General features: G+C 45.4%; 1 protein-coding gene across 1 annotated transcript in view; it reads right to left on the bottom strand.

Moving 5' to 3' along the window:
• The window catches only part of SPOCK3 (SPARC (osteonectin), cwcv and kazal like domains proteoglycan 3), a 419,107-nt gene that overhangs the window by 141,781 nt on the left and 249,926 nt on the right, over positions 1 to 27,400 (bottom strand). The window contains exon 5 of the mRNA XM_075611960.1: positions 3,687 to 3,813. Coding sequence (XP_075468075.1) covers positions 3,687 to 3,813 — 127 coding nt within the window. The remainder of the gene's footprint in view (positions 1 to 3,686; positions 3,814 to 27,400) is intronic.

Genomic DNA, 27,400 nt, shown 5'->3' with positions numbered 1-27,400 from the left:
AAGGCTGGACCAACGTGGGGCTGTGTGGCCTGAGAGGGAGATCGCGGGGTTTTTGGTCTGCCATTACTCCGCCTTCTCAGTGGCCACTTGAATTGAGCCCCGATTGCACTGTTCCGGGTTCCGCCGGGAGCTACTCACCTTCTCAGCCCAAGGTCTCCTATCTCTCTATCTCCACGCCCGCCTTCAGGCCTGGAGGCTCAGGTAACTGGGACTAAGGTTGCGTATCTGCACTTACAGTAGGTTATGTACAGACTGAGTCTGCCGAGCTGGGTCACCAAATAGAAACTCCTGTATCTTGGATTCAGTAATGACACTTGACCTACCACTCAAAATTCTCCTAATGGCCCCAAAGCTTCGTAAGACCCCCACAGAGGACTGTATAATGGCATCAGAGCTGGGTAAACACTGATCCCAGGTGGTCTGCAAAACCACCCCCTGAGGAGCTGCTGAATCAGGGGTGATCTGATCAGATAGCTGGAATTGTTCTGAAGATATTAGATATGTTGTCCTTGGGGTCTCCGGTTTCTCATATCTTGGTAAGGATGGACCTGGTGGCTCGGGGTCCTAACTCCAGGCAGCTTTGGGGTGGGATGGTCTGGGCTGCTCCCTGTGCCCTGTTCCCCTCACCTGGCTGCCCCCGCAAGTGATGGCTTATTTACCACCGGAAGCACTGACCGGGGTCTACTGGTGATGGAGCCAGGTGCTGCCGGCCGAGTGCCCCAGGGACCAAAAAGGGTGTGGCAACCTTGGCTCCTTTTCTCTAGCATCTCGAGTATAAACTGCCACACAATTCTGCTTTAAGTGTCCCGGCAAGTGCCTCCTCCTGGGTGCCTTGATCGATTTTCTTTATTTCTTCCTGGTCAGGGTTCCATGGGGTTGGCACTAGGAAGTTGGCTTTGAGCAGTATCAAAGATTATGCCAAAATATATAGCATCTCTATGAGTTGTTTAGGCAAACCCTCCTCCCTCAAAAGGTTGTATTGATATATGTGTCTGTACTATGTTATGTTCAACGCGGACTGCACCCCTCTCCCCCTATCCCAATCTTTATTTTTGAACCCCTTCCCGTTTTTTATTTTTTCCCTCCCCTTCTGAAAATTTAATAAAGATCAAGTTTCAAAAATAAATAAATATATAGATTATTGATAATGAGGATGACAACCTAAAAGGGTACAGTTATTTTGGTTTATATAATGACAGTATCTCAGACACATTGGACTTACAGTAAGTGGATAGTGGTACATTTCCAGTTCTACTAATTACATTTAGAAGTATCTCACCACAAATATTCTCAAATTGAGGCAAAAATAAACTGCCTTTTAAAATACCTATTAACTACACTACCTGTTGTCATTTCCATAATAATACTTTAAGTTTTTTTTTAACAAATCCAACTGCAGCAGTACGTTATACAGTATGCCGCAGTAAGCATGATGAAAACCGCCTGTTTATTATCAGTGTAAATGTCGATGTACTTTAATGTTATCAAATTCTAAAATTATTTTGATTGGGATGATTAAAGAAAGGTGTGTTTTGCTGCAAAGTGGTAAATGTAAGAAGCTTGTTACTCAAAGTGTCTTCCAGTACATCTTAGGCGGTTGTAAATCTGGAAGATTTATGCCATCTTGAATCGTTGAGATTCTTTGGTACAAAAATATTATACAATTTATGTAATATATGCTTAATAAGCACAATAGTATATTAGTCTTTGGGCCTTATTCCGTTATCTGCAATATTATCAGGACAAATCTGAATATTTTTGCAACAAGTTTAAGGACAATAAAATCATGCAGTTGGTACCATATTCAATAACAATTATGTATGCAAAACATTATGGGAGATGGGATGACATCTTAAGGGTTCTTGTTTCTGTGATGCTACTATTAGAGGCTAAAATTAATACATATATTTTTATCATGAAAAATCATTCATCATACAAAAAATACACATAATACAGTAATATAATATAACTAAATGCTAACAGTAAATTAGAAAAATGATAATAAATACATGACACCTACGAAATAATACACACACAAATACATAACATGACAAAAATAATAAACTATAATTGATTTAAAAATGTAATTTTTAAATCAATTATAGTTTATTATTTTAAGTTTTGTCATGTTATGTATTTGTGTGTGTATTATTTTGTAAGTGTCATGAATGTATTATCATTTTTCTAATTTACTGTTAGCATTTAGTTATATTGATTTGTCAATTAATACGTGAGCAGTTGATTGGATGGTCTGATAGCTTGAAATAAGACATGGTTCCCTATTGGTTAATATAGGAACCAGGGGAGGTATATTAGTGCCTCTCTGAGTGTCTATGGCCAAGCCCTGATGAAGTGTCATGTGACACGAAACATGTTGGTGATGTCATAACGCAGCGACGCACGTCCGTGACGAAGGTCAGTTTGTGTAGCTGGTGGAGCCCTACCTGCCACGAGGAGCACAAAGGGGAATTCTAGTGCCTAAGGTCTGTTTTTTCTATAACATCCTGCATTCCTAGCACTTCTCCTTCCCTGTCACTATCTAGGGTTGTGCATTTGGGTGTTTACATCCACTAACCCTGTGTGGCTAGGGCTCGTGCATAATTTATTTGTGTCAATTTTGACAAGGTTATTATTATATTACTGTATTATGTGTATTTTTTGTATGATGAATGATTTTTCATGATAAAAATATATGTATTAATTTTGGTTTCTTCTGGTTTCATTTTCATGCGCTCCTATTTTTGTTTTTTGTATTGCTGATTATGCCCCGCTGATCACGGGAGATTGGGAGCTGCGGGGTGACACCGGGTAGCCGTGAGAGGGGGGTCGTTTGGAGAGACAGCGCGCTCAATACAAATTTTCTACTATTAGAGGCTCTAGTTTACTATAGATGGAGTCAATGAAGTGTTAACTAACTCTGCATTCTTCTATAAAATGATCTTGTCTAAGTACACGTTAAATTGGTCCACTATTTTGTTTCGGAATATGTGCCATTAACGTGAAGAAATACATGTAATGTTTGCATGCTAAAATATTCTATTTCTGGTACTAATTAACAATCATGTTTAGTGTTCTATATTCATTGTATTTTGGAGGCAAGTAGACTCCCTTTCTTGGCTAACCCGTCCCTTGTGGCTATCTTCTGCCTCCTTTTAGTTCTAAACAAATGTCCCTGGACAACAATGTAATTAGTGTCATGTTAACACACCCAGAGGCAGGGCTGGCTGGGAGTATGATGGGGTCCGGTGCACCTCCTCCGGAACCGGCATATCTGTAAGTGCCGTCTTCTCCTCCTGCTACCATGCTGCGATGGGTGGTAGTAGGAGGAGATTGCAGCACTTACAGATGCCCCACCCTCTCCCTCGGCAATCACAGTTTAAATGTTGTGGTGGTTAATTTAATTTAACCACCACAACATTTAAACTGAGATGATGGAAGTTGGGCCGGGAAAGAGTGTGGGCCCTCTGTAAGCATGGGGCAAGGTGCAGTCACACCGATGGTACTGCCATCAAACCAGCCCAGACAGCAGGGCTTTAACTCACTTTTGCCTATGATCAACGGGAGTATGGAAGTCTGATAATTTTCTTTTAAATATCAGCAAGTGTTACTACAATGTATAGTAATAGACTACATGCATTCTTTATTTACAAAAAATTCACATATGCCAATATTGGCCTTTATCTTACCTGTGAAGAATATGTGTGACCATCGGATCCACAAACTGGATTTGTGTAAGCTAGTGGACACTGTTTGCAACTGGATGAAAGAGGTACACCTCTCCAATATTTATAGCTTAATCCAGCTTCCTTCATCCTATAAGAAACACATGACAACATCAGTCCTGACAACAGAAAAAATATCTCTAATTTAGTTTTAATTGTAATTTTGTAAATACATCCTGCTTCTTTAAAACAGCATCCCCCACTACTTGAATTATTGTATCATTTTTTTTACTTTATGATCTTACCGTAGGTATCCTCCTTAGCTGAACCACACCATTCTCAGCTGCATATTATTGTAAAATAAGAAATTACTGCTAGACTCAGATCTTCAGGATATCACCCAAGTTTATTGTGACAGAGGAACTCTTGCAAGGTAGATGGCCATAGAAGTCACAGATACCAGTCTTACCGCTTGTACAACTGAAGCACACAACATTAATCTTATTTCCAAGTACAGTAAGTGCCAATAATAACTATTTGTGATCTGAATGTAACTGCAAAATACAAATAATGGTGTCATCTTTTGGTCATTATATATATATGTGTGTGTGTGTTTGTGTGTTTAGCATAGGTTGAACTTCATGGACACATGTCTTTTTCAACCGCTTCTACTATGTAACTATTTATATACATATATATATATATATGTACAAAAGAAAAAAATAGTAAAAAGTAGCACCACTCGTGAGACTAGTGAATAATGATATTATGATTCTACCATGTGCAATATATAAATGATGTAATAGATAATACTAGCAAAAAATGTTAACAATCATATATAAATGTGAAAATAAAAATTCAAATAATATATTATAATTATAACAAACAAACTAGAAAATACACTCTAAATGCATGAATTGAAAATATTCATGCATACACTGCCGACACAGTTTATCCGAGTGCGGCTCATTCCGCAAGCCGGGAAATGTCCCGGCTTGTGAGCCGCACTCCCTCAGCGTGCCGCGCATCACCGATGCGCGGTCACGCATCATCGGGTGCCAGCGCCCCCTGCACGCGCGTCCAGGGCTCCCCGAGGGAGCCCTGGTGTCCCGCGATCGCGGGACGGCGGCAGGAGGTTCCGGGGGACCCGGCGGACCCGGCAGCGGTAGGGAGAGCGCCCCGATCGGAGGGCGCTCTTCCGCTGCTTCGGCGCGCGCCCGTCACCCTGCGGCGCGCGCCAGGATACTGCTGCGGCCAAGAACGGGCAAATGCTCGAATAAACTTGGCCGCAGCAGTACACAATAAAAAATATAAAAAAGTCCTAGTGCAAATGTCCAAACCCTAGAATAAGTCCTGATGGGTATATCAGAACAATGTTCAAAGTCCAGGGGTCCACGGCTGCTCTCAAATGGAATACCCAATTCCAATGTGGAACCTAAAGGAACAAAAAGAAGACGGAGAGCGCACGCCCCATAGTGTATTATTGTACATTTATTTGAATTATTGTACATTTATTTGAAGGGGGGGGGTGGAGGAGGGATTAAAAACACTCACAAAGTGGATGTGAATAACAAGCAATTTGTGATAAAAATAACCACCGAGGCAAGCACCGTCCCATGTCACGTCGGCAGTCCAACAGGAAATCTACAAACGATTCACCGGATAGCGTTCATCCTCTAATCGATCAATAAAAGTCCTCCACGCAATGTGGCATTGGAGTAGGGCCTTAATAAAACACCATGCACGCTCTGGCCGTAAAGCGTGCACGTAACGTGATGACGTAATGTCGTAGTGTACGTCCCTGACGCGTTTCGTCACAATACTGCAACTTTATCAAAGGGAAATTACATGAACAGTGGTAGCTGCAGCTATATACCAAACAATTATTTTAGCCCTTTTGTTTTTTAATGAGTTATTGTATATTATTTTCACAGCCATTTATTGTATATTATTTACATATTTTAGTTTATTATGTTTTAATAGTTTTAAACAGCATGGTCTCTCTTTTGTTTACTTATATATTGGTTGCTATCATTGTACCACGTATAATATTAATATTGAGAATGCTAGGGTGTTCCTTTATGTTATGTTCCCCCCCCCCATAGGGCTTGAATGTAATGTCTTTCATAGCCAATTGCGTTATTTGGGGGGTCTGGCCATTTAAGCTGTTGCACCAATTAACTGAGACACTCTTGAATATATCTGAAGCTACCACTGTTCATGTCATTACCCTTTGATAAAATTGCAGTATTGTGACGAAACGCGTCAGGGACGTACACCACGACATTACGTCATCACGTTACGTGCACTCTTTACGGCCGGAGCGTGCATGGTGTTTTATTAAGGCCCTACTCCAATGCCACATTGCGTGGAGGACTTTTATTGATCGATTAGAGGATGAACGCTATCTGGTGAATCGTTTGAAGATTTCCTGTTGGACTGCCGACGTGACACGGGACGGTGCTTGCCTCGGTGGTCATTTTTATCACAAATTGCTTCTTATTCACATTCACTTTGTGAGTGTTTTTAATCCCTCCTCCATCCCCCCCTTCAATTAAATGTACAATAATACACTATGGGGCGTGTGCTCTCTGTCTTCTTTTTGTTCATATATATATATATATGTGTATATATATATATATATGTATATATATGTGTATATATGTGTATATATATATATATATATATATATATATATATGTGTATATGTATATGTGTATGTGTGTATGTGGTATATGTATATATATATATATATATATATATATATATATATATATATATATATATATATATATATATATATATATATATATAAATATATATATATATATAGTACAAAATCAGAGGAAGGTTCACCTGTTCCTCCAGAAATGTCGTGTACCTCATCATGTGCATGAAATGCTCAGGGGGCTGCTACTACATAGGTGAGACGGGAAAGGGGATAAACAAGAGACTGATTTATTTTTTCGCCACAGCATCACATGTGGAACAAGAGACAGTCTTGTCAGCGAACATTTCTCTGATTCTGGCCACAAGATGAACGATCTGAAGGTGGCAATACTCAAAGGTAATCTTAGAACACCGAAAGAGAAACGGTTGCATGAATACAAATTTACACTTACTGCACCGACACACTTTATTCGAGCAAATACCCGGTATGTACCTGGCAGATACCTGGAATGCGCCGCTCCTCACCTCTGACAAGCCCCGTTGCATTTGCCTTCCCAGCCTGGGTTCATGCCTGGCTGATGGGCGGCTGATCTGTTAAATGATAATGTTTAGGATTCAATAGGCTGCAATGCTTCGCGTGTCTACCAGATGGCATAAATTCATGAATTGTAATGCAGTATATATATATGTAGTGTGCAGTATTGCAGCCAACGGGAATAAAATGCTTCAATCCCTGCCGGAAAATAACTCAATGCACTCGGGCAGAAAACAGTCACAAACCTCAATACACCCGGGTATACCCGAATTCGTGGGACTAGCCGAGCTCGAATAAAGTGTGTCGCCAGTGTAGTAATACTAAAAATACACTTAGCGATGGCCTAAACTGAGACCGAAGTTTTATCAGTCACTACTGACACGAGAGAACTCTCTTCCCATGAGTGCTAAAGTCCATGTCTATATATTCTGTGCTATATGTATGCACACACAGCTGTCTCTTACACATACAAATACTCTATGTAATTCCATCCCTATATATCAAAAGGGACCACATAGTATCTACACACACTTTTTTAGTAATGATGTAGCCTCTTTCATTTCCACACCTACTCACATCTACACCATTATTATACACTCCCACTCCACACACACCTTTTGTAAAGAGCTGTATACACTGTGGGCTCTTTACAAATTGATATTTACATACATACATACAGTACATACATTCACACATACTATGAGGATTCGGGGGTCACGGCAGTCGCAGTGTGACCCCCCCCTTACCTCCTATAGCCCCCACTGCCATGGGACGTCCTCGTCGCTGGTCCCACCCGGTCCCCGTGGTTCTGGGGCTTCCCCGTCATCCAAGACGGGCCACTGCTGCCTCGCAGGCAGTCCGCACTCAGGCGGCTGCCATTTGTCCTGGGCGCGCGCTCTCCGACATTACAGAGCACGCACCAGGCGAAATTAATTTATTCATATAACAGAATATAATGCCGCTCTCCACCAGTAATGTGTGGTGTGGAGAATAGGGTGCATACGGGATAATATAGTACACATAAAGGGAGAAAGGTACAGAGAGAGTAACCTTAAAGAACCTATTTGCACTCGCTATCTCAAATAAATGGTTAGGAACAATTTAATCCTTGGGTGGAGCCCATACACCATTTACAAAAACATATTAAAACATTTTATTCAACATCTATGCAAAGACACATAACAATTAGTAGGATAAAAATTGATCAGGGGGTGGGTGGGGATGGAGGGTAACGTATTGGGTGCCTCTTGTCTGCACCTGCAGTGATATCACACAGGTGATCTAATTGAACAAGAGAGTGGAGTCTGGTCGATATGACACTATATCTATTCCCTCAATGGGACATGTGTGACTCCCTATTGCTTACATGAGGCATAGGAGCAAGCGTGTAAAGTCTACTGTTGCTCATTTATTCACATTCACTTTGGCACATGCCTTGTACTCAGGGTGTATTAGGTATGTACAGATGTATTCCCTAATCCCTAATTTGCTGCAGGGCAGGGAAACAGACCTCCTCCATGCAGCTATAAGCAGCTAGTTGCGCCAACCTGTATTAGCGATACACAGTCCAGTCTCAGACTAAGCCATCTATACAGTAAGCTCGATCGCAAGCTTGTGATCCTGATGCGAGGTGGCACCGCCTGGTATCGCCGTCTACTGTGGAGCGGGGAAACTAACCGCCTCCATGCAGCTGTATGTAGCTAGCTGCGCCAAACTATACTATCACTGCACAGCCCACTCTTAATAAAAGCCTTCTATCGGCTCGATCGTAGGTTTGCGGTCCTACTGGGGAGGTAATCATACACCCTAGTTTCGCCGTCTATCTGTTACAACTCCGACCCCGCGTCGCCTGATGACGTCATCATTGAGACATCTTAAAAGAAACCGACGTACGTTTCGCGCCACCTGGCGCTTTCTCAAGGTAATGCAGGCACTGCTGGAGCGTCATTTCCCTGGTATTTTATCTTGGTTGGCTGGGGGTACGCCTTTCAAAAAAGCCAATCATATTCGGCAGGGAAACATGACGCGGGCATCAGGAGACCTTACTATTAATTAGTGTAAAGTTTATAATGCTCTTGATGCCCTCTTAAAGGGATAGTCCATAGTGTGGTCCAATATTATGTTGTTATAAATGAACCTCATAGGTGTAAGTACACCCATGTATAGATAGTCAGATGTGGTATGCCATGGAATCAGCTACAGAATTGTGAGGTATATGCACAGGCAACAAACTACATCAGGCTATGATAGTATAAAACAGCACTGTTGGTGAATGAATCTCTATGTATATATGTATATATGTTGCACACACATATACACTTATAAAGGGATGTTTGGATTGTAGGAATATGTGATCCTTAAACGGCCGCCTCTAATAGTCAAAGCGACCGAAGGGAGTTTTAAAAAAACTCCAACTGTATACCCGAGCCCCATGAACCAAAAAACATGAATGAGAGCATGTGCATCGTATGGTACACATGTAGGAGTGTATGATCTTAAAATTGCCGCCTCTAGCAGTCAATACGGCTATAGTGAGTTTAATACTCATGCTATATACCCCGAGCCCCAGGTACACTCAGTTGTCTGTGTATATGCAGGACCAATATGCTGAACATATACTAGTGGGGAGATATAGTCGTATAGTACTATAGAAACGGGGAGTAAATATATCCCTCATTAAGTCCATGCGGCTGAAGGGTCTGGAAAGTAAATATATACTGGCATTCGCGTTGTAAGAGACGCTTATCCCAATTTCCCTTCCGGGGGCCCCACGGGAGATGTTCTATCCCACAGAATGTTAGATATTTCGGGTCCCCATTGTGGAGTTCATTGATGTGGCGTGCGACCGGGGTGTCGGTGGTATTTCTTATCGCCCCCAGATGTTCCAGGACCCTTACCTTCAGAGCCCTGTGGGTTTTCCCTACGTACCGCATGCCACATCTACAGGTGATAAGGTATATGACTCCTACTGTGAGGCAATTGATGAAGCTAGTGATAGTGTGTTCTGTGGTATCTACCTTGTCCGGGATGCTTTTCGTGACCCCCATAAAGGGACACGCCCTACAGCGTCCACACGGGTAAGATCCCACTGGTCTCCTGTCGCCTAGCCATGTACGGGGTGTTACAGTTCGGTAGTGACTATGCACTAACCTATCTTTAAGGTTCCTAGCCCTCCTGCAGGTCATGGTTGGTCTATCCTGCAGTACATGCCTCAAGTCAGGGTCATTCATCAAGACATGCCAGTGTTTTCCGAAGATGCCTTTCAGATCATTCCATTGTTTATTAAAATTACCAATAAACCTTATGATTTTTGTTTCCTGTGTGATGGTATTTTGTCTCTCAGCGAGTAGAGGTGTGCGTGACGTGTCTCTAGCTCGTGTATAGGCTTTCCGAATGGAATTCTTGGAGTACCCACGATTTGTAAACCTTCGCTTCATGTCTACGGGACAATTCCTGAGGTTACGCAGGAATTGTAGTACGGTACAAGAATTTGAAAATCAAGCAGTAGACATGAAGCGAAGGTTTACAAATCGTGGGTACTCCAAGAATTCCATTCGGAAAGCCTATACACGAGCTAGAGACACGTCACGCACACCTCTACTCGCTGAGAGACAAAATACCATCACACAGGAAACAAAAATCATAAGGTTTATTGGTAATTTTAATAAACAATGGAATGATCTGAAAGGCATCTTCGGAAAACACTGGCATGTCTTGATGAATGACCCTGACTTGAGGCATGTACTGCAGGATAGACCAACCATGACCTGCAGGAGGGCTAGGAACCTTAAAGATAGGTTAGTGCATAGTCACTACCGAACTGTAACACCCCGTACATGGCTAGGCGACAGGAGACCAGTGGGATCTTACCCGTGTGGACGCTGTAGGGCGTGTCCCTTTATGGGGGTCACGAAAAGCATCCCGGACAAGGTAGATACCACAGAACACACTATCACTAGCTTCATCAATTGCCTCACAGTAGGAGTCATATACCTTATCACCTGTAGATGTGGCATGCGGTACGTAGGGAAAACCCACAGGGCTCTGAAGGTAAGGGTCCTGGAACATCTGGGGGCGATAAGAAATACCACCGACACCCCGGTCGCACGCCACATCAATGAACTCCACAATGGGGACCCGAAATATCTAACATTCTGTGGGATAGAACATCTCCCGTGGGGCCCCCGGAAGGGAAATTGGGATAAGCGTCTCTTACAACGCGAATGCCAGTATATATTTACTTTCCAGACCCTTCAGCCGCATGGACTTAATGAGGGATATATTTACTCCCCGTTTCTATAGTACTATACGACTATATCTCCCCACTAGTATATGTTCAGCATATTGGTCCTGCATATACACAGACAACTGAGTGTACCTGGGGCTCGGGGTATATAGCATGAGTATTAAACTCACTATAGCCGTATTGACTGCTAGAGGCGGCAATTTTAAGATCATACACTCCTACATGTGTACCATACGATGCACATGCTCTCATTCATGTTTTTTGGTTCATGGGGCTCGGGTATACAGTTGGAGTTTTTTTAAAACTCCCTTCGGTCGCTTTGACTATTAGAGGCGGCCGTTTAAGGATCACATATTCCTACAATCCAAACATCCCTTTATAAGTGTATATGTGTGTGCAACATATATACATATATACATAGAGATTCATTCACCAACAGTGCTGTTTTATACTATCATAGCCTGATGTAGTTTGTTGCCTGTGCATATACCTCACAATTCTGTAGCTGATTCCATGGCATACCACATCTGACTATCTATACATGGGTGTACTTACACCTATGAGGTTCATTTATAACAACATAATATTGGACCACACTATGGACTATCCCTTTAAGAGGGCATCAAGAGCATTATAAACTTTACACTAATTAATAGTAAGGTCTCCTGATGCCCGCGTCATGTTTCCCTGCCGAATATGATTGGCTTTTTTGAAAGGCGTACCCCCAGCCAACCAAGATAAAATACCAGGGAAATGACGCTCCAGCAGTGCCTGCATTACCTTGAGAAAGCGCCAGGTGGCGCGAAACGTACGTCGGTTTCTTTTAAGATGTCTCAATGATGACGTCATCAGGCGACGCGGGGTCGGAGTTGTAACAGATAGACGGCGAAACTAGGGTGTATGATTACCTCCCCAGTAGGACCGCAAACCTACGATCGAGCCGATAGAAGGCTTTTATTAAGAGTGGGCTGTGCAGTGATAGTATAGTTTGGCGCAGCTAGCTACATACAGCTGCATGGAGGCGGTTAGTTTCCCCGCTCCACAGTAGACGGCGATACCAGGCGGTGCCACCTCGCATCAGGATCACAAGCTTGCGATCGAGCTTACTGTATAGATGGCTTAGTCTGAGACTGGACTGTGTATCGCTAATACAGGTTGGCGCAACTAGCTGCTTATAGCTGCATGGAGGAGGTCTGTTTCCCTGCCCTGCAGCAAATTAGGGATTAGGGAATACATCTGTACATACCTAATACACCCTGAGTACAAGGCATGTGCCAAAGTGAATGTGAATAAATGAGCAACAGTAGACTTTACACGCTTGCTCCTATGCCTCATGTAAGCAATAGGGAGTCACACATGTCCCATTGAGGGAATAGATATAGTGTCATATCGACCAGACTCCACTCTCTTGTTCAATTAGATCACCTGTGTGATATCACTGCAGGTGCAGACAAGAGGCACCCAATACGTTACCCTCCATCCCCACCCACCCCCTGATCAATTTTTATCCTACTAATTGTTATGTGTCTTTGCATAGATGTTGAATAAAATGTTTTAATATGTTTTTGTAAATGGTGTATGGGCTCCACCCAAGGATTAAATTGTTCCTAACCATTTATTTGAGATAGCGAGTGCAAATAGGTTCTTTAAGGTTACTCTCTCTGTACCTTTCTCCCTTTATGTGGAAATTAATTTATTCACTGCTCTGGCAGTGAGACCACGCCCCAACACACGCGCAGGCTATTACTCAGTGCCAAAGCTGCTCACCTGTGTGCCTATCAAAGTAACCAATCCAGGACAGCTCCTTGTGCTCCTCCAGGCCTGCCTCCACTTCCTATTGGTCAGCCGCACTATACCTGTCTTACCACTTTCACATTATCGACAGTCTCCACTTGTGGATGTCTACTCTGGCTTTGTCTTTTCTTTGCTACTCAGGTTATGATGCGGCTTGGCTGACTACTCTCTCTGGCTCTCGGCCCTGGCTCCCTCCTGACTACGCTGCTTCTCACGTCCCTCGATTTCAGCTTGGATCTCGATCTTCCGGATCTCTCCACTCCCTGACCTTGGCAACGGCAACTGCTACGTCTCTTCTTTACCCGGTACCAGCAAGTATTGCTATAGCTATATACACCTGGTTTGGCAACGCCAAAACACCACACTCCGGACATGCTCCTTCTGCTGCGGGTGCGTGCACACATACGTCCCACACATACGTCCCACCTCAGTACAAGGGACGGGTCTGGTCTGCGGGCAGCACCGGCATTACACACACACACTCTTACATCACTAACATTCAGGGACTATATAACACCTCAAGTCATAAATCACATACTACACAAGGGGGTGGGGGTGTTAGGTTTCAATCACAGATAACATTCTTATATGGACGCAGGGAACAGGAAAGCACAGGAACAAAAAGCGAGGACCAAACGATAATATGCCGTAGACAAGGTTTTTAATCCATGAATGTGGCCCACATGAACATACAGGTGAGGACAAAGTGTTCCTCTAACATGTTTCGCGTTTTTACAGTGCTTAAGAGCGCGAAACATGTTAGAGGAACACTTTGTCCTCACCTGTATGTTCATGTGTGCCTCATTCATGGATTAAAAACCTTTTCTATGGCATATTATCGTTTGGTCCCCGCTTTTTGTTCCTGTGCTTTCCTGGTTCCCTGCGTCCATCTGGATCAACAAAGAACTCTTTATCTACACGTACTGCTACAGGAGATGTATGCTACATAGAGCTGGCAGATGGTTAAATACTGTGAGAACAACCTTCATTATCAAGATTTATTCATTACTGTGGCTTGTTCTTGGATGAAAGGATTATATGATTACTGACTGCAATTAGTTGTCCACTTGTACAATAGGGGTACAGAAGCTACTGCTACCACCATCAAGTTTATTGGATGACCAGTATATACTCACTTACTGATTGTGACCACATAGCTCTTTTTCTCTTTCAAGATTATGTGAATTTCATTGACTTTGTTTGTGTGCTGTGGTTTGAGCACTAGTGGAGACTCAGTGGTTTCTTTCTCAATCTAACATTCTTATATGCACTGTTTTTAAGTTAAACCTTGCTTGCTTTATTCAAATGTACCATCGCCAGAACAAGAGATCAGTGTATCTCAAAAGCTCGCACAAATAAAAGCATTTTGTTAGACACAGAATGGTATCGTCTATTCATTTTGATTATTAAAGCTCGGCTAACACGGTACCGATACCTCTACATCACACACACACACACACACACAGTGAAAGAGACACTAACACAGTATGCTGGAGTGAGGAGCATATGTGTGCTTCCAGCATAAAAGCTGTTAAACTCCTCCTGAAGAGACATACACCTGCAGCCAATTAACCAGGAATTACTCCTGAGAGACTGAGGGTTTAAAAGGCAGGAAGTAGCCTGCACAAGTTGAGTTAGCTTTTCCCCAGGAGGGTAGAGAGGCTTCTCCCAGCTAGGAAGGACCCTGGCTGTTCTGGACCCCCCAACCCTGCGAGGAGCTCTGCTGCTGAGACCAGCTGGGACCTCAACCCAGAATAAAAGACTGCTACGAGCTAGACACTGCCTGCTCCCCGGAACCGGTGTTCCTGTTTGCTGTTGGAGCTGCAATTCAGATAAGAGACTTTCTTCTTGTACTTTGAATGTTTAGTACATGTTTTGGGTGGATAACCAGATTAGCTGGCTGCCCGCTAGAAAGGGCTGGAGTGAATTCTATTTAGTTTCCCTAACGGAAATAGGTGTTTATTGTATTATTTTGTTTTCTTAAAGGGACAATGCACCTGATGTTTATTTGTCTGGTGGATAATAAAACCACTACAGTTAAGCTTTACACAGTGTCTTAGCATCTTAGTGACCCTGCCGTGAGGCTGGCCTGCCACTATATATATATATATATATATATATATATATATATATATATATATATATATATATATATACAGTTAGGTCCGGAAATAATTGGACACTGACACAATTTTCATAATTTTGGCTCTGTACGCCACCACAATGGATTTGAAATGAAACAACGGAGATGCAATAGAGGTGCAGACTTTCAGCTTTAATTCAAGGGGTTGAACAAAAATATTGTATGAAACGTTTAGGAATTACAACCATTTTCATACACAGTTCCCTTATTTCAGGGGCTCAAATGTAATTGGACAAATTAACGCAATCATAAATAAAATGTTAATTTGTAATACTTTGTCGAGAATCCTTTGCAGGCAATGACTGCTTGAAGTCTGGAACGCATGGACATCACCAAACGCTGGGTTTCCTCCTTTGTGATGCTTTGCCAGGCCTTTACTGCAGATGTCTTCAGTTGTTGTTTGTTCGTGGGTCTTTCTGCCTTAAGTTTTGTCTTCAGCAAGTGAAATGCATGCTCGATTGGGTTGAGATCAGGTGATTGACTCGGCCATTGGAGAATATTCCACTTCTTTGCCTTAAAAAACTCCTGGGTTGCTTTCGCAGTATGTTTTGGGTCATTGTCCATCTGTAAAGTGAAGCGCCATCCAATTAACTTGGCAGAATTTGGCTGAATCTGAGCAGACAATATATCCCTAAACACTTCAGAATTCAACCGGCTGCTTCTGTCACCTCATCAATAAACACTAGTGACCCAGTGCCATTGTAAGCCCTGCATGCCCATGCTATCACACTGCCCCCACCGTGTTTTACAGATGATGTGGTATGCTTCGGATCACGAGCCGTTCCAAGTCTTTTCCATACTTTTTTCTTCCCATCATTCTGGTACAGGTTGATCTTAGTTTCATCGGTCCAAAGAATGCTCTTCCGGAAATGGGCTGGCTTTTATAGATTTTGTTTGGCAAAGTCTAATCTGGCATTTCTATTCTTGAGGCTTATGAATGGTTTGCACCGTGTGGTGAACCCTCTGTATTTGCTCTCGTCAAGTCTTCTCTTTATGGTAGACTTGGATAATGATATGCCTACCTCCTGGAGAGTGTTCTTCACTTGGCTGGATGTTGTGAAGGGGTTTTTCTTTACCATGGAAAGGATCCTACGATCATCCACCACTGTTGTCTTCCATGGACGTCCAGGCCTTTTTGTGTTGCAGAGCTGACCAGTGCATTCTTTTTTTCTCAGAATGTACCAAACTGTTGATTTGGCTACTCCTAATGTTCCTGCTATCTATCTGATGGATTTTCTTTTTTTGCAGCCTAAGGATGCCCTGTTTCACTTGCATTGAGAGCTCCTTTGACCGCATTTTGTGGGTTCACAGCAACAGCTTCCAAATTCGAATGCCACACCTGGAATCAACTCCAGACCTTTTACCTGCTTAATTGATGATGACATAATGAAGGAATAGCCCACACCTGTCCATGAAACAGCTTTTGAGTCAATTGTCCTATTACTTTTGGTCCCTTGAAAAAGAGAGGACTACATATTAAAGAGATGTAATTCCTAAACCCTTCCTCCAATTTGGAAGCGAATACCCTCAAATTAAAGCGGATAGACTGCACTGCACATTAAGCCCATATTCATTATTTAACTGTAACTTGAATTTATTTTGGTACACAGCCAAAATAACCAAACTTGTATCAGTGTCCAATTATTTCCGGACCTAACTGTGTGTGTGTGTGTGTGTGTGTATGTGTATATATATATATATATATATATATATATATATACAGTGTTCGACAAACCTATACATTTGCTCGCCCCGGGCGAGTGGATTTAACCCCCGGGCGAGTAAATATTGGTCCAAGCAGCACACGTTTGGGACTAGGTGGCGAGTTGGTGATTTGTCAACCACTGTGTGTGTATATATATATATATATATATATATATATATATATAGAAAAATATAAGAAAAAGAGCGCCAAATCCTAGTGCATTACTGTGCAAAATAGATATATTTAATTCCCAAAAATCTCAATAAAAATGAACTCACAAACATAAAACAATTAAAAGCATTGTATGAGTAATACTCATGCTCCTAGGACCAGGAAACGCTGCTTTGCTGCTGTAGTCCCTCCGTGACTCCACTGGAACAGATTGCTGCCTCCGTTGTTCACTGCCTGCAGGAACTGACGTATCAGGCACTCCACGATGGTCTCTCCCCTCTCCCCGGGGGACGAAGAGCTGAGATGTGCAGTCTGTGCTAGATAATATCCTCCTTTCCAGCGTAGATCAAATCCAGGATTCAGGGCCAGTAGGTGTTGTCCACTTGTTCACTCCCCAATTATTGGACTTATTTGTTGGACTCTAGAGGACTATCTGCATTGAGCAGATTAAGGCAAAGTTCACAGCACCACACAAAAAAAAAAAAAAAAAATTTTTTGTATAATTGTATGTTTTTAGCTTTTTTATATTGGACATTCACAGTGCATTTTTGGTATATTAATTAATTTCATTATTTAGGATATATTGCATTGGTATATCATTATATCAATTCATTAATATCATGTTGATGTATTTATGATTTATTACCGGTTTAATTAATTTTATATATCCTATACTTCTGGCGTTCCACACACGAGCGCAGACCCCTATTGTGTATATATATATATATATATATATATATATATATATATATACAGTGTTCGACAAACCTATACATTTGCACGCCCCGGGCTAGTGGATTTAACATTGTGGCGAGCTCCTATTGGCCCAAGCAGCACACGTGTGTACTAGGTGGCGAGTAGATTTTTTTGGTGATTTGTCGACCACTGTATATATATCTATATATCTATATATATATATATATATATATATATATATATATATATATATATATATATATATCTATCTATCTATCTATCTATCTATCTATCTATATATATATATATATATATATATATATATATATACAGTTGTGTGAAAAAGAAAGTACACCCTCTTTGAATTCTATGGTTTTACATATCAGGACATGATAACAAATCATCTGTTCCTTAGCAGGTCTAAAAATTAGGAAAAACATGGGAACTGTTGTTCGCTCTGGTAGGTAGGCTCTGTACTCATGGGTGTCAATAAAGCCACTAAGGAGTGGGATAGAAATAAAGGCCACTAGGATTGATCGGGGCTGGGAGGGAAGGAAATCCCTTACCTCAAGGGTGCTCCGATCTGGGTTCGTTTTCTCCTTGCCTCCTCTGCTCCTGCGTGCTGCCGAAAAAATGTAGAGTAGTTTGAAAAGAAGTGCAGTGCCGCTGCAAGCGGCAAAGATCCACGCGACTTCCGGTTTTGTAGGAAAAAACTTTATTCACCTTCACACACACAAAGAAGCAAGCTACACCTCGATCTCCCCTCAACGCGTTTCACGCTTTAGAACAGCACTTCGTCTTGGAGACTCCAAGACAAAGAGCTGTTCTAAAGCGTGAAACGCGTTGAGAGGGAGTGGGGGAGATCGAGGTGTAGCCTGGTTCTGTGTGTGTGTGAAGGTGAATAAAGTTTTTTTTCTACAGAACCGGAAGTCGCCTGGATCTTTGCCGCTTGCAGTGGCGCCGCACTTTTTCTCAAACTAAAAATTAGGAAGTAGTGTCTCTCTCTCTTTCTAAGTTTACGTATAATTGAACTATTATATTGTTAAATGAGAAAACCATGCTGTTTTTTTTGTTAATACAGGATTGAAGCAGTTTCCTAAGCTGAACCCTGCTTCCAGAGATATGTACCTCTGAAGGGGATGCTGGTATGTCCTGCAATCTAAAGTGCCCGCGTCACATGGGCTAATAGGAAGTCACACCAGGTGACGTGAAGGATTCCTATTGGCCCGCAAGACGCGCTAGTCTTTACAATCAGCCCTGGAGCAGCTACTGATAAATATTATGGAGGTATTGTCATGGGAGAGGGAGATTTGGCCTGGTATTAAAGGGGTTACACCCCATTTGGCCACTCCCTGCTCTCACCTGGGAGACGAGGGATTAACTGGAATGATGTCCAGTACTGTAGTTATGCCCCTGCTTCAGCACCAACTGTGTATCCCCCTGTGAATATGTATTGTTCCCATTCCAGTATCTGCACCAACACATACACTGGGAACTATGCGGGAGGGAAAGGGTTAATGTTAATTCTGTGTTTATGGCCCTTTGTCCCTGTTCCCGCCTTTGCAGGCTCCATTTTGTAGTTTCTCCATAGGTCGCCATTGGGGCTCAATACAATCCTATGGAGATTTCGGCGATTTGGGCCCATTTCCGTAGAAGACCTGCGGGTGGCGCTCGAGAGGAGGAGCGGCGGTTCCCCATTGCAAGTCAATGGAGCCATTCATTTCAATCGGGATTCCTCGACGCCGACCTCCAGGAACGAGTTGTCAGCCATCCAAACCGCAGACCGCAGAAGCGGATACAATATCTAAAAAAGAGCTTTTGATCACACTAGTAAAAGTTCAAATACAATTGGCGTGGGAAGCTTAGGTTCTAGGGCACCCAGGAATAAAATTATTTTGCCCCTAGAATCTAGGAACCCCCACACTCGACCACCACCGTTTCCGAGAATTAAGGACCCCTGTAAAGGGTCGCGCTCGCCACGAGGGTCGTGCCATTGACTCTAATGGTAGCAGAGGTCCCATTGAATCCTTTTGTGGCGCCGGCCCATGCATTTCCTATGGAGGCGCCGGCCATATTGATTCTAATGGAGGAAAGCCGCGTGGCTTTGAAACGGCTAAGTCCGAAAGTGTATAAAGGTAAAACCCATATCTCCGGTTCTGTGAGTACTAGAGGGCTGGGATTTTGGTCGCATGTAGTCACTGCTCTGGCATGACTGCATGGCCATTTCCAGCCCTCTCCGATCAACCAGACGGAGTATGGGCAAATGTGAAAATTGTGATTTCCCCATTGACTTCAATGGTGGAGTTTCTCCATTGAAAGCCTATAGCGGCGGAGCCCATTGATTTCAATGGGAGAGTGAACTGCAGTGATTTCTTTTAGCTTATAGCGGAGAATCCTGCATTACAGTTAATAGGGGATTTTAACTTGTTTTTTGTATCTCTGGTTATGCGGGTCGTGGAAGGCTGATATTTGGTCACTATGGCAAGGGTCCTCCGGCATGAGGACCTGGCAAATTTCAGCCCGCTCAGACCCACAGAACGGATTATTTTAATATGTGTAGATATTAAAGAATATACTGTTTTGAAGGCTGGTATAAAAGCCCGGGAAAGTTACTGGCTCTGCTGTATGTTAATGTTCAGGAGGGCGACTCTTTGTCTACAATAGCTACCCTGATCAAAGACTTGACCACTCTGATTGTGTACAATAGGGCGGAGAAACGCAGAGCCTGAGTGGTCTGTAAGTGCCATAATTCACACCTACAGACAAACGGGTTTCCTGACTAGATACAAGTCTAGTAGACTTTCAGGCGCCCAGTGTTAAGGTATAGGGCTGAAACTCCATATAAACAAGTGTAAGCCCTATACCCATTGTCTTTCGTGATGTCTTCATTTGAACCTGTATTGCTGAATGAATTGCCAATCCTGTACCTGATTGCTTCATTGTCCAACCCCTAAGTGCTATTTCTGTCTGTTATTTGTATCATCTTTCTATCTTCTCCTTCTTTAAGGAATAAACAATATTTATTATATCTAAGTTGTGTTCAATTCAACCCAGATATTTGGTGTATATTATAACCTATCACAAGTTACCGTGACAGGTATGTATCGCCGGAAGCATGGGGTCTCCGGAGCTGAAATGAATGGTGTTCAGCTCCAGAGACTCATGCTTCAATTCTGTATTAAAAAATGTAATATATAAATTTTAAAAAACCCCACATGGATTGTCACTTTAAATACTTGTGTTAACCATAAGATGATGTTATGGTAAATGCCTCTTTTGCATCCTATTATCCCTAACAGCCATTATAGTTAACACAATGCTTGCTACGGGAAAAAAAAGATCTCTTAACCATACAGTATTCAGATATGCACGAAGGCTTAAAGTGCTTTTAAGTAGGGAGAAGAAGTGGCTCAGTGAGTAAAGACACACTCTGTATACAAGTGTAGCCAGGTCCCCCTTGGAGCACTTACCCCCCTTCCTGCGGTCCCGCGAGCCGCGCGTTGCTGGGTTGCTAGGGACGCGAGCGACATCGAGATCCCTGGTAGCTAGGGACGCGAGCGGCGAGCAGGCCGGTTGCCGGGGACGCGATCGGGCCGTCGCTAAGGCCGCGATCGCGTTGCTACCGGCCCGGCGGCTCGGGAAGCAGGGCGCCGCCATGGTAGGGCTGTTGCGCATGCGCAGTGCCCCAACCCAGCGCGGGAGGACCAGATAGCTCGCGCATGCGCGAGATGAGCATGCCAGCCCCCAGGGTGCATAGGGGCAGAGACACCTGACGGCAGGGAGCCAATCGGAAGGCCGGATTCCCCTGCCCCCAGAGAGATACATTTTCGCGGGGTTTTGCCAGACAGAGTCAGTCAGGATCCGGACCAGCTAGGGGTAAGAGGTAGATGCAGGGGTCAGTGACCCTCTGCATTAGGCCAGCAGCCCCAAGGCCCCAGTTAGGTCCTGAGCCACCTAATAGATTGTGGAGTTAGGGACAGGCCCTAGATAGGGACACTGCCCATTTATTGGTAGCTTAGTCAGGGACACAGTGCCTAAGTCGTGCGGCCCTGTGAAGTGGGTTCTGGGCTCAGAACACCACTAAAGACCCTGGGACTAAGGTGATATTATCCGCGCTGGAGGTCACCCAACGCGGTGCGGAGGACAACGTCGGATCGGGTGGATCTTCCGTGATATCGCGGTACCCGTGGCTGGAGCTGCGGGCAGGTAACCTACCCTTCACGTGCACCAACAAGGCCTATTCACCAGACATAGTGGCTGCGCAGTCACACACACATATGCAGACATTGGTATATGACTTTGGGCGTGCAAGACATTTGGGTGGGGGTTACTGGACACAGGGTGGGGTCACTCTGCGGGAGGTTAGCGTCCGCCGTGACGCCTAGAGGTGGTAGCGTCCGCCGTGACGCCTAGAGGTGGTAGCGTCCGCCGTGACGCCTAGAGGTGGTAGCGTCCGCCGTGACGCCTATAGTGGTTAGCGTCCGCCGTGGCGCATGTGTGATGAAGTATGTTGCTGCATATAGTAAAGTCAATAGTTATATAGAGCTGTCTGTGTGGTCATTGTGTATTGTCCTGCGAGGAACTACTCCCCCTCTGGTGGGAGCCATCGCAGGTGGAGGCGCTGCATCATTAGTATTGTAATATATTGCCCCAGGTTCCCTAGCAGAGGCTCAGCCTTCTGTGAGCCAACAGGTATTGCACCACGCATCCCCTTGGTAACATTGCATGTTCTCTCCATGCACGCGGTATATGCGATTGGGTGGGTGATATGACCGTTACATTTGGAGGCGCTGCTGAGATCTTAGACCTGGGGTGCCCTATTCAAAACCGAATCACCAAAAATTAGCATCATGGTAATTCCCTCACGTCAAGAGGTCCACGCGTGGGCCACCACCGTCCGTGAACCACCTAGACACGTGGTTGCAGTAGGGAACGTCCCGGCGTTAGTGCCTGAAACTGACATCCGGAACTCCCTGAGCAGGCTCTTAGGCGCAGATAGAATATGGTACCGTGGCAGAGTGTTCGACTCTACTTACCAATTGAGTGCGCTACTCTTCACCGTATACCGGGACATAGGCCCTGAAGCGGCCCCGAATATTCTGATAGCCCCCGAGTGCCCACCCGAAGGATACCCCCTTATATACTCGGACTTGCCAGTAATACGGGAAATGTTCTCGCTCAGAGCCCCTCCTCAAGATCCCGAAGAACCGTCCACCAGTACCTGGACACCACTTACCCCCGTGTCCAGTACCCCAAACCGGGTTGACCGTCCCCAACTCAAAGTCTCCTTCACCCCAAGCGCCCTCCCGGATGCCAGTAGTTGGGCTGACGGTCCTCCCTCTCCACCCGACACCGTACCCCGCGAGGCAAACTCCCGGCCTATCGGAGAGAGAGCAACGAACGAAGGTTCCATAATGGGGGTGACGCTACCCCAATTCGTAGAAGCCCTCACTGTGGCATCCCAGTCTCAAAGTTATAGGAAGCTTAAGGCCTTCTCTGGAGTACTACCAATACCCCAGGGGGAGGAAGGAATAGACCTGTGGAGGGAGAATGCAGTAAAAGTAGTAGAGGAGTGGTCGTGCACTGACACTGTAAAGCGGCAGCGTATTATGGAATGCCTCAGACCCCCTGCGTCTACTATGTTGACCATCCACAGGGAACAACACCCAGAGTTGACAGCGTTGGAAATGGTGGCGTTCCTGTTGGAGGCGTACGGACTAGCAGAAGACGAAGGGGCGCTCTGGACGAAGTACTTCCATCTTTATCAGAAGGAAGGAGAGGACCTGTCGGCTTTTATCCACCGCCTACAGCTGGTCCTCGGGGTCCTACTAAATCGTAAGCTGGTCTCCGCCTCGGGGATGGATGAAGCTCTCCATAAGCAGTACCTGCGGGGATCAAGCCCCACTCACCCCATAGCCAACATGCTCCGCAGCAAGATAATGGACGGGGGCCCCTACAAGTTCACCGAGTTGTTGCGGCAAGTGAAATTACAGGAGGCTCATGTTATGCTACACTCCACCGCTACACCTAAGAGTTCCTCTGCCTCCAAAGGAAAGGGCTCCGCGGAAAAGAAGGAAGAGTCTGCTGCCTTGTCCAAGGGGTACAAACCAAGACCCCCCGACCGACCACCTTCCCCGTCCACGAGTCGCCCGGAAAGCCGCCCGGTGGTATGCTATAACTGCGGTAAGAAGGGCCACGTGATCCGTAACTGCCCAGCAAAGGAAGGTCAACCTGAGGAACACCCTCCCGATAGAGGAAAATCAGCCCGATCTATGGTCTGCAGTGTACCAATGGCAGAAGCTGACCTCGGACTCCCTCATTCTGGAACCCCGGATGCGCCTTCTGACCCTGGCCCCAAGGATGACGCCTCATCCGGTGAAGCTTGCAGTCAAGTGGGCCCTGCGGCCATCGTGCCCGTGGTACTAGAAGGGATCTACGCCTCGGCCCTATTGGACACAGGGTCACAAGTAACCATAATATATCGGAGGTTCTATGATCAGCACCTTCAACACTGCCCACTAAGGCCGGCCGAACATATGAAGGTTAGGGGGTTAAGTAATGAAGACTACCCCATCGATGGGATTGTAAAGGTCCAACTGGACATACTCCAACTGAACACCGGCAAGAAGCACCTCATGCAGGTGGCGGCCATGGTATGCCCGGAGCCCCAAGACCATTGCAAGTACCCCATCATCTTGGGAACCAATGCGGACATAGTGCAAGCTATAATCCGAGCCTACTTGAAAGAGACCAACGAGTTGCCGCTGGCCGATTCGCTCCTAGACCCCATCTTACGAGAAGAGTGCCACCGGGTATATGCCTTGGAGCGTCATGGGGACCTCTACAATCGTCAACGAGGACTGACGACCATATTACCAGGGGGAGTGCAAAAGATGGCCGTCTGGTGTTGTTATCCTGACCGAGACCAGAATGACCAACTATTCTCGCTGGAGAGTGAGCCTGAAGAAGAAGAGGTTCAGCGAGGGTACAGAGTACTACCCGAAGTGAGGGAATGGACGGCTAAGATCCCTATCCGAACCCACGTGTACGTGCAGAATCTCTCCCCCTTTCCGATGGAGTTTGATGTCGACCAGAAGTTGGGATGCATATATCCGGTCAGCCCGGTGGGAGCCACGCCTCAGGTGAAGGCGGCGGCCGCGCACGAGCAGATAGTCGATCTGGACTTCAATTTCGGCGAGTCGACGCTGTCCACAGAGTGGAAAGAGCGGTTGACCACCCAGCTGCTGCAACGACGACATGTGTTCTCCACGAGCGAGATGGATGTGGGGTGCAGCCGCAGTGCCCAACATACCATTCGGATGAGTGATGCCACTCCGTTCCGAGAACGTTCTCGCCGCCTTGCCCCTCGGGATGTGGACGATGTGAGGAATGCCATACAAGACATGGAAACCGCGGGGATTGTGACGGAATCACGAGGACCTTATGCGTCGCCCATCGTGGTGGTGCGGAAAAAGAACGGGTCCGTACGACTGTGTATCGACTATCGAACCCTGAACAATCGCACTATCCCGGACCAATACAACCTTCCGCGCATTGAAGAGATCCTGAATGCACTGAATGGGAGTCACTGGTTTAGCGTGCTTGATCTCCGATCCGGGTACTATCAGGTGCCCATGACGGCGGAAGACCAGGAGAAGACAGCTTTCATCTGCCCCCTGGGATTCTATCAATTCACCCGTATGCCCCAAGGTATATGTGGGGCGCCTGCTACGTTCCAAAGGTTGATGGAAAAGACTATCGGGGACATGATTCCCCGGGAGTGTCTGGTGTACCTGGATGATATCATCGTCTTCGGAAGGACTCTGGAAGAGCACGAAGAGCGATTGTTTAAAGTGATCGACCGCCTGGGGAACGAAGGGTTGAAATTATCCCTAGACAAATGCCGATTTTGCCATACCTCGGTGACCTACGTGGGCCACATCGTGTCCGCCAAAGGGGTCGCCACCGACCCTGCCAAGGTAGAGGCTGTGGTGAAATGGCCTCGCCCAGAGAACGTCACAGAGTTGCGATCCTTCCTAGGGTTCTGCGGGTACTACCGCCGCTTCGTGGAAGGGTACTCGAGCAAGGCTAAACCTTTGAACAATCTGTTGAAGATATACCCTTCCGAGACCGGGAAGAATGCTGTATCAGCCCGCAAACCGTTCGGTGACAAATGGACCTCTGAGTGTGAGCGGGCCTTCCTGAAGCTGAAGAAGTGTCTGACCGAAGCGCCTGTACTTGCTTATGCGGATCCCGAACAGCCATACGTCCTGCATGTGGATGCCAGTCTAAATGGACTAGGCGCCGTCCTGCACCAGAAGCACCCGGAGGGCCTAAGGCCGGTAGCTTACATCAGCCGCAGCTTGACACCCAGTGAGCAGAGATACCCCGTCCACAAGTTGGAGTTTCTGGCTCTCAAGTGGGCGATCACCGAGAAGCTCCACGATTACTTGTACGGTGTCACCTTTGAGGTAAGGACGGACAACAATCCCCTCACGTACATCAATACGTCGGCCAAATTAGATGCAGCCGGCCACAGATGGCAGGCCGCCCTCAGTAACTACCGTTTCTCCTTGAAGTATAAGCCGGGGCCATTGAATATTGGGGCGGACGCCCTCTCCCGAAGGCCAGGACTACTCGCCACCCCCGATGATGAAGAATGGGAAGAACTTCCCGGACCCGGAGTGCGGGCTATGTGTAAAACTGCAGCCATAGTTAATGACCAAGTGGCCTTCTCTGAGTTACGAGTGGCCGACTCTTTGGGATGCCAGTCGCAGGCTGTCCCCGCCACCTACTGCGACCCAAAGGGGATGCACCTCACGCACGACAAAGTGTTCCGGTGGAAAGATCTGGTGGACTACCAAATTCGAGATCCGGTCGCTAGTATCATCCGGCACGCCGTTGAAAAAAAGAACCCAGCCCTTCTGAAACGTGCGCCCAATGACTTGGTGGCCTTGCTCATGCGAGAATGGGACAAATTTGAAATAGACAATTGCTTGCTCTATCGGGTGGTGCAATACCATAACCACCCGGATAGGAGACAACTAGTCCTACCTAAGAACTTACAATACCTGGTGTTGAAGTCTCTACACGATGAACACGGGCATCTCGGTGTAGAGAAGACTTTTGGGCTAGTCCGAGACCGGTTCTTCTGGCCCAAGATGCGGGAAGCGGTGTTACAACACTGTCGCCGTTGTTCCCGATGCGTTCAACGCAAGACGTTGCCTACCAGAGCAGCTCCCATGGCCCATCTTAAGAGTTCTGGTCCAATGGACTTAGTGTGTATGGACTTTTTATGTATCGAACCTGACAGCCGAGGCATCGGTAACGTGCTGGTCATCACGGACCATTACACCCGATATGCCCAGGCCTTCCCCACAAAAGACCAGAAGGCTATCACGGTCGCGAAAGTGCTATGGGAAAAGTTCTTCGTTCACTATGGTCTTCCCAACCGCCTTCATTCCGACCAAGGGCGGGACTTTGAGAGCACATTGATCAGAGAACTGCTCAAAATGCTGAACATTACAAAATCAAGAATGACCCCGTATCATCCCGAAGGTGATGCGCTGCCAGAACGATTCAATCGAACCTTACTGGACATGCTCGGAACTCTACAGAGTGCGCAAAAATCTGAATGGAGTCGACATGTGGAGGGCCTAGCGCATGCGTATAATTGCACCAGACACGAGTCAACGGGATTTTCCCCTTACTTCCTTATGTTCGGGCGTGAGGCCAGACTGCCAGTGGATGTACGTCTCAGAGTCTCGACAGATGGGAT

Source organism: Ascaphus truei, chromosome 1 (genome assembly GCF_040206685.1).
Source record: "Ascaphus truei isolate aAscTru1 chromosome 1, aAscTru1.hap1, whole genome shotgun sequence".
Taxonomy (NCBI): Eukaryota; Metazoa; Chordata; class Amphibia; order Anura; family Ascaphidae; genus Ascaphus; species Ascaphus truei.
Note: the sequence above shows the minus strand (reverse complement) of the source record. Positions and strands in the feature narration are given on the sequence as shown.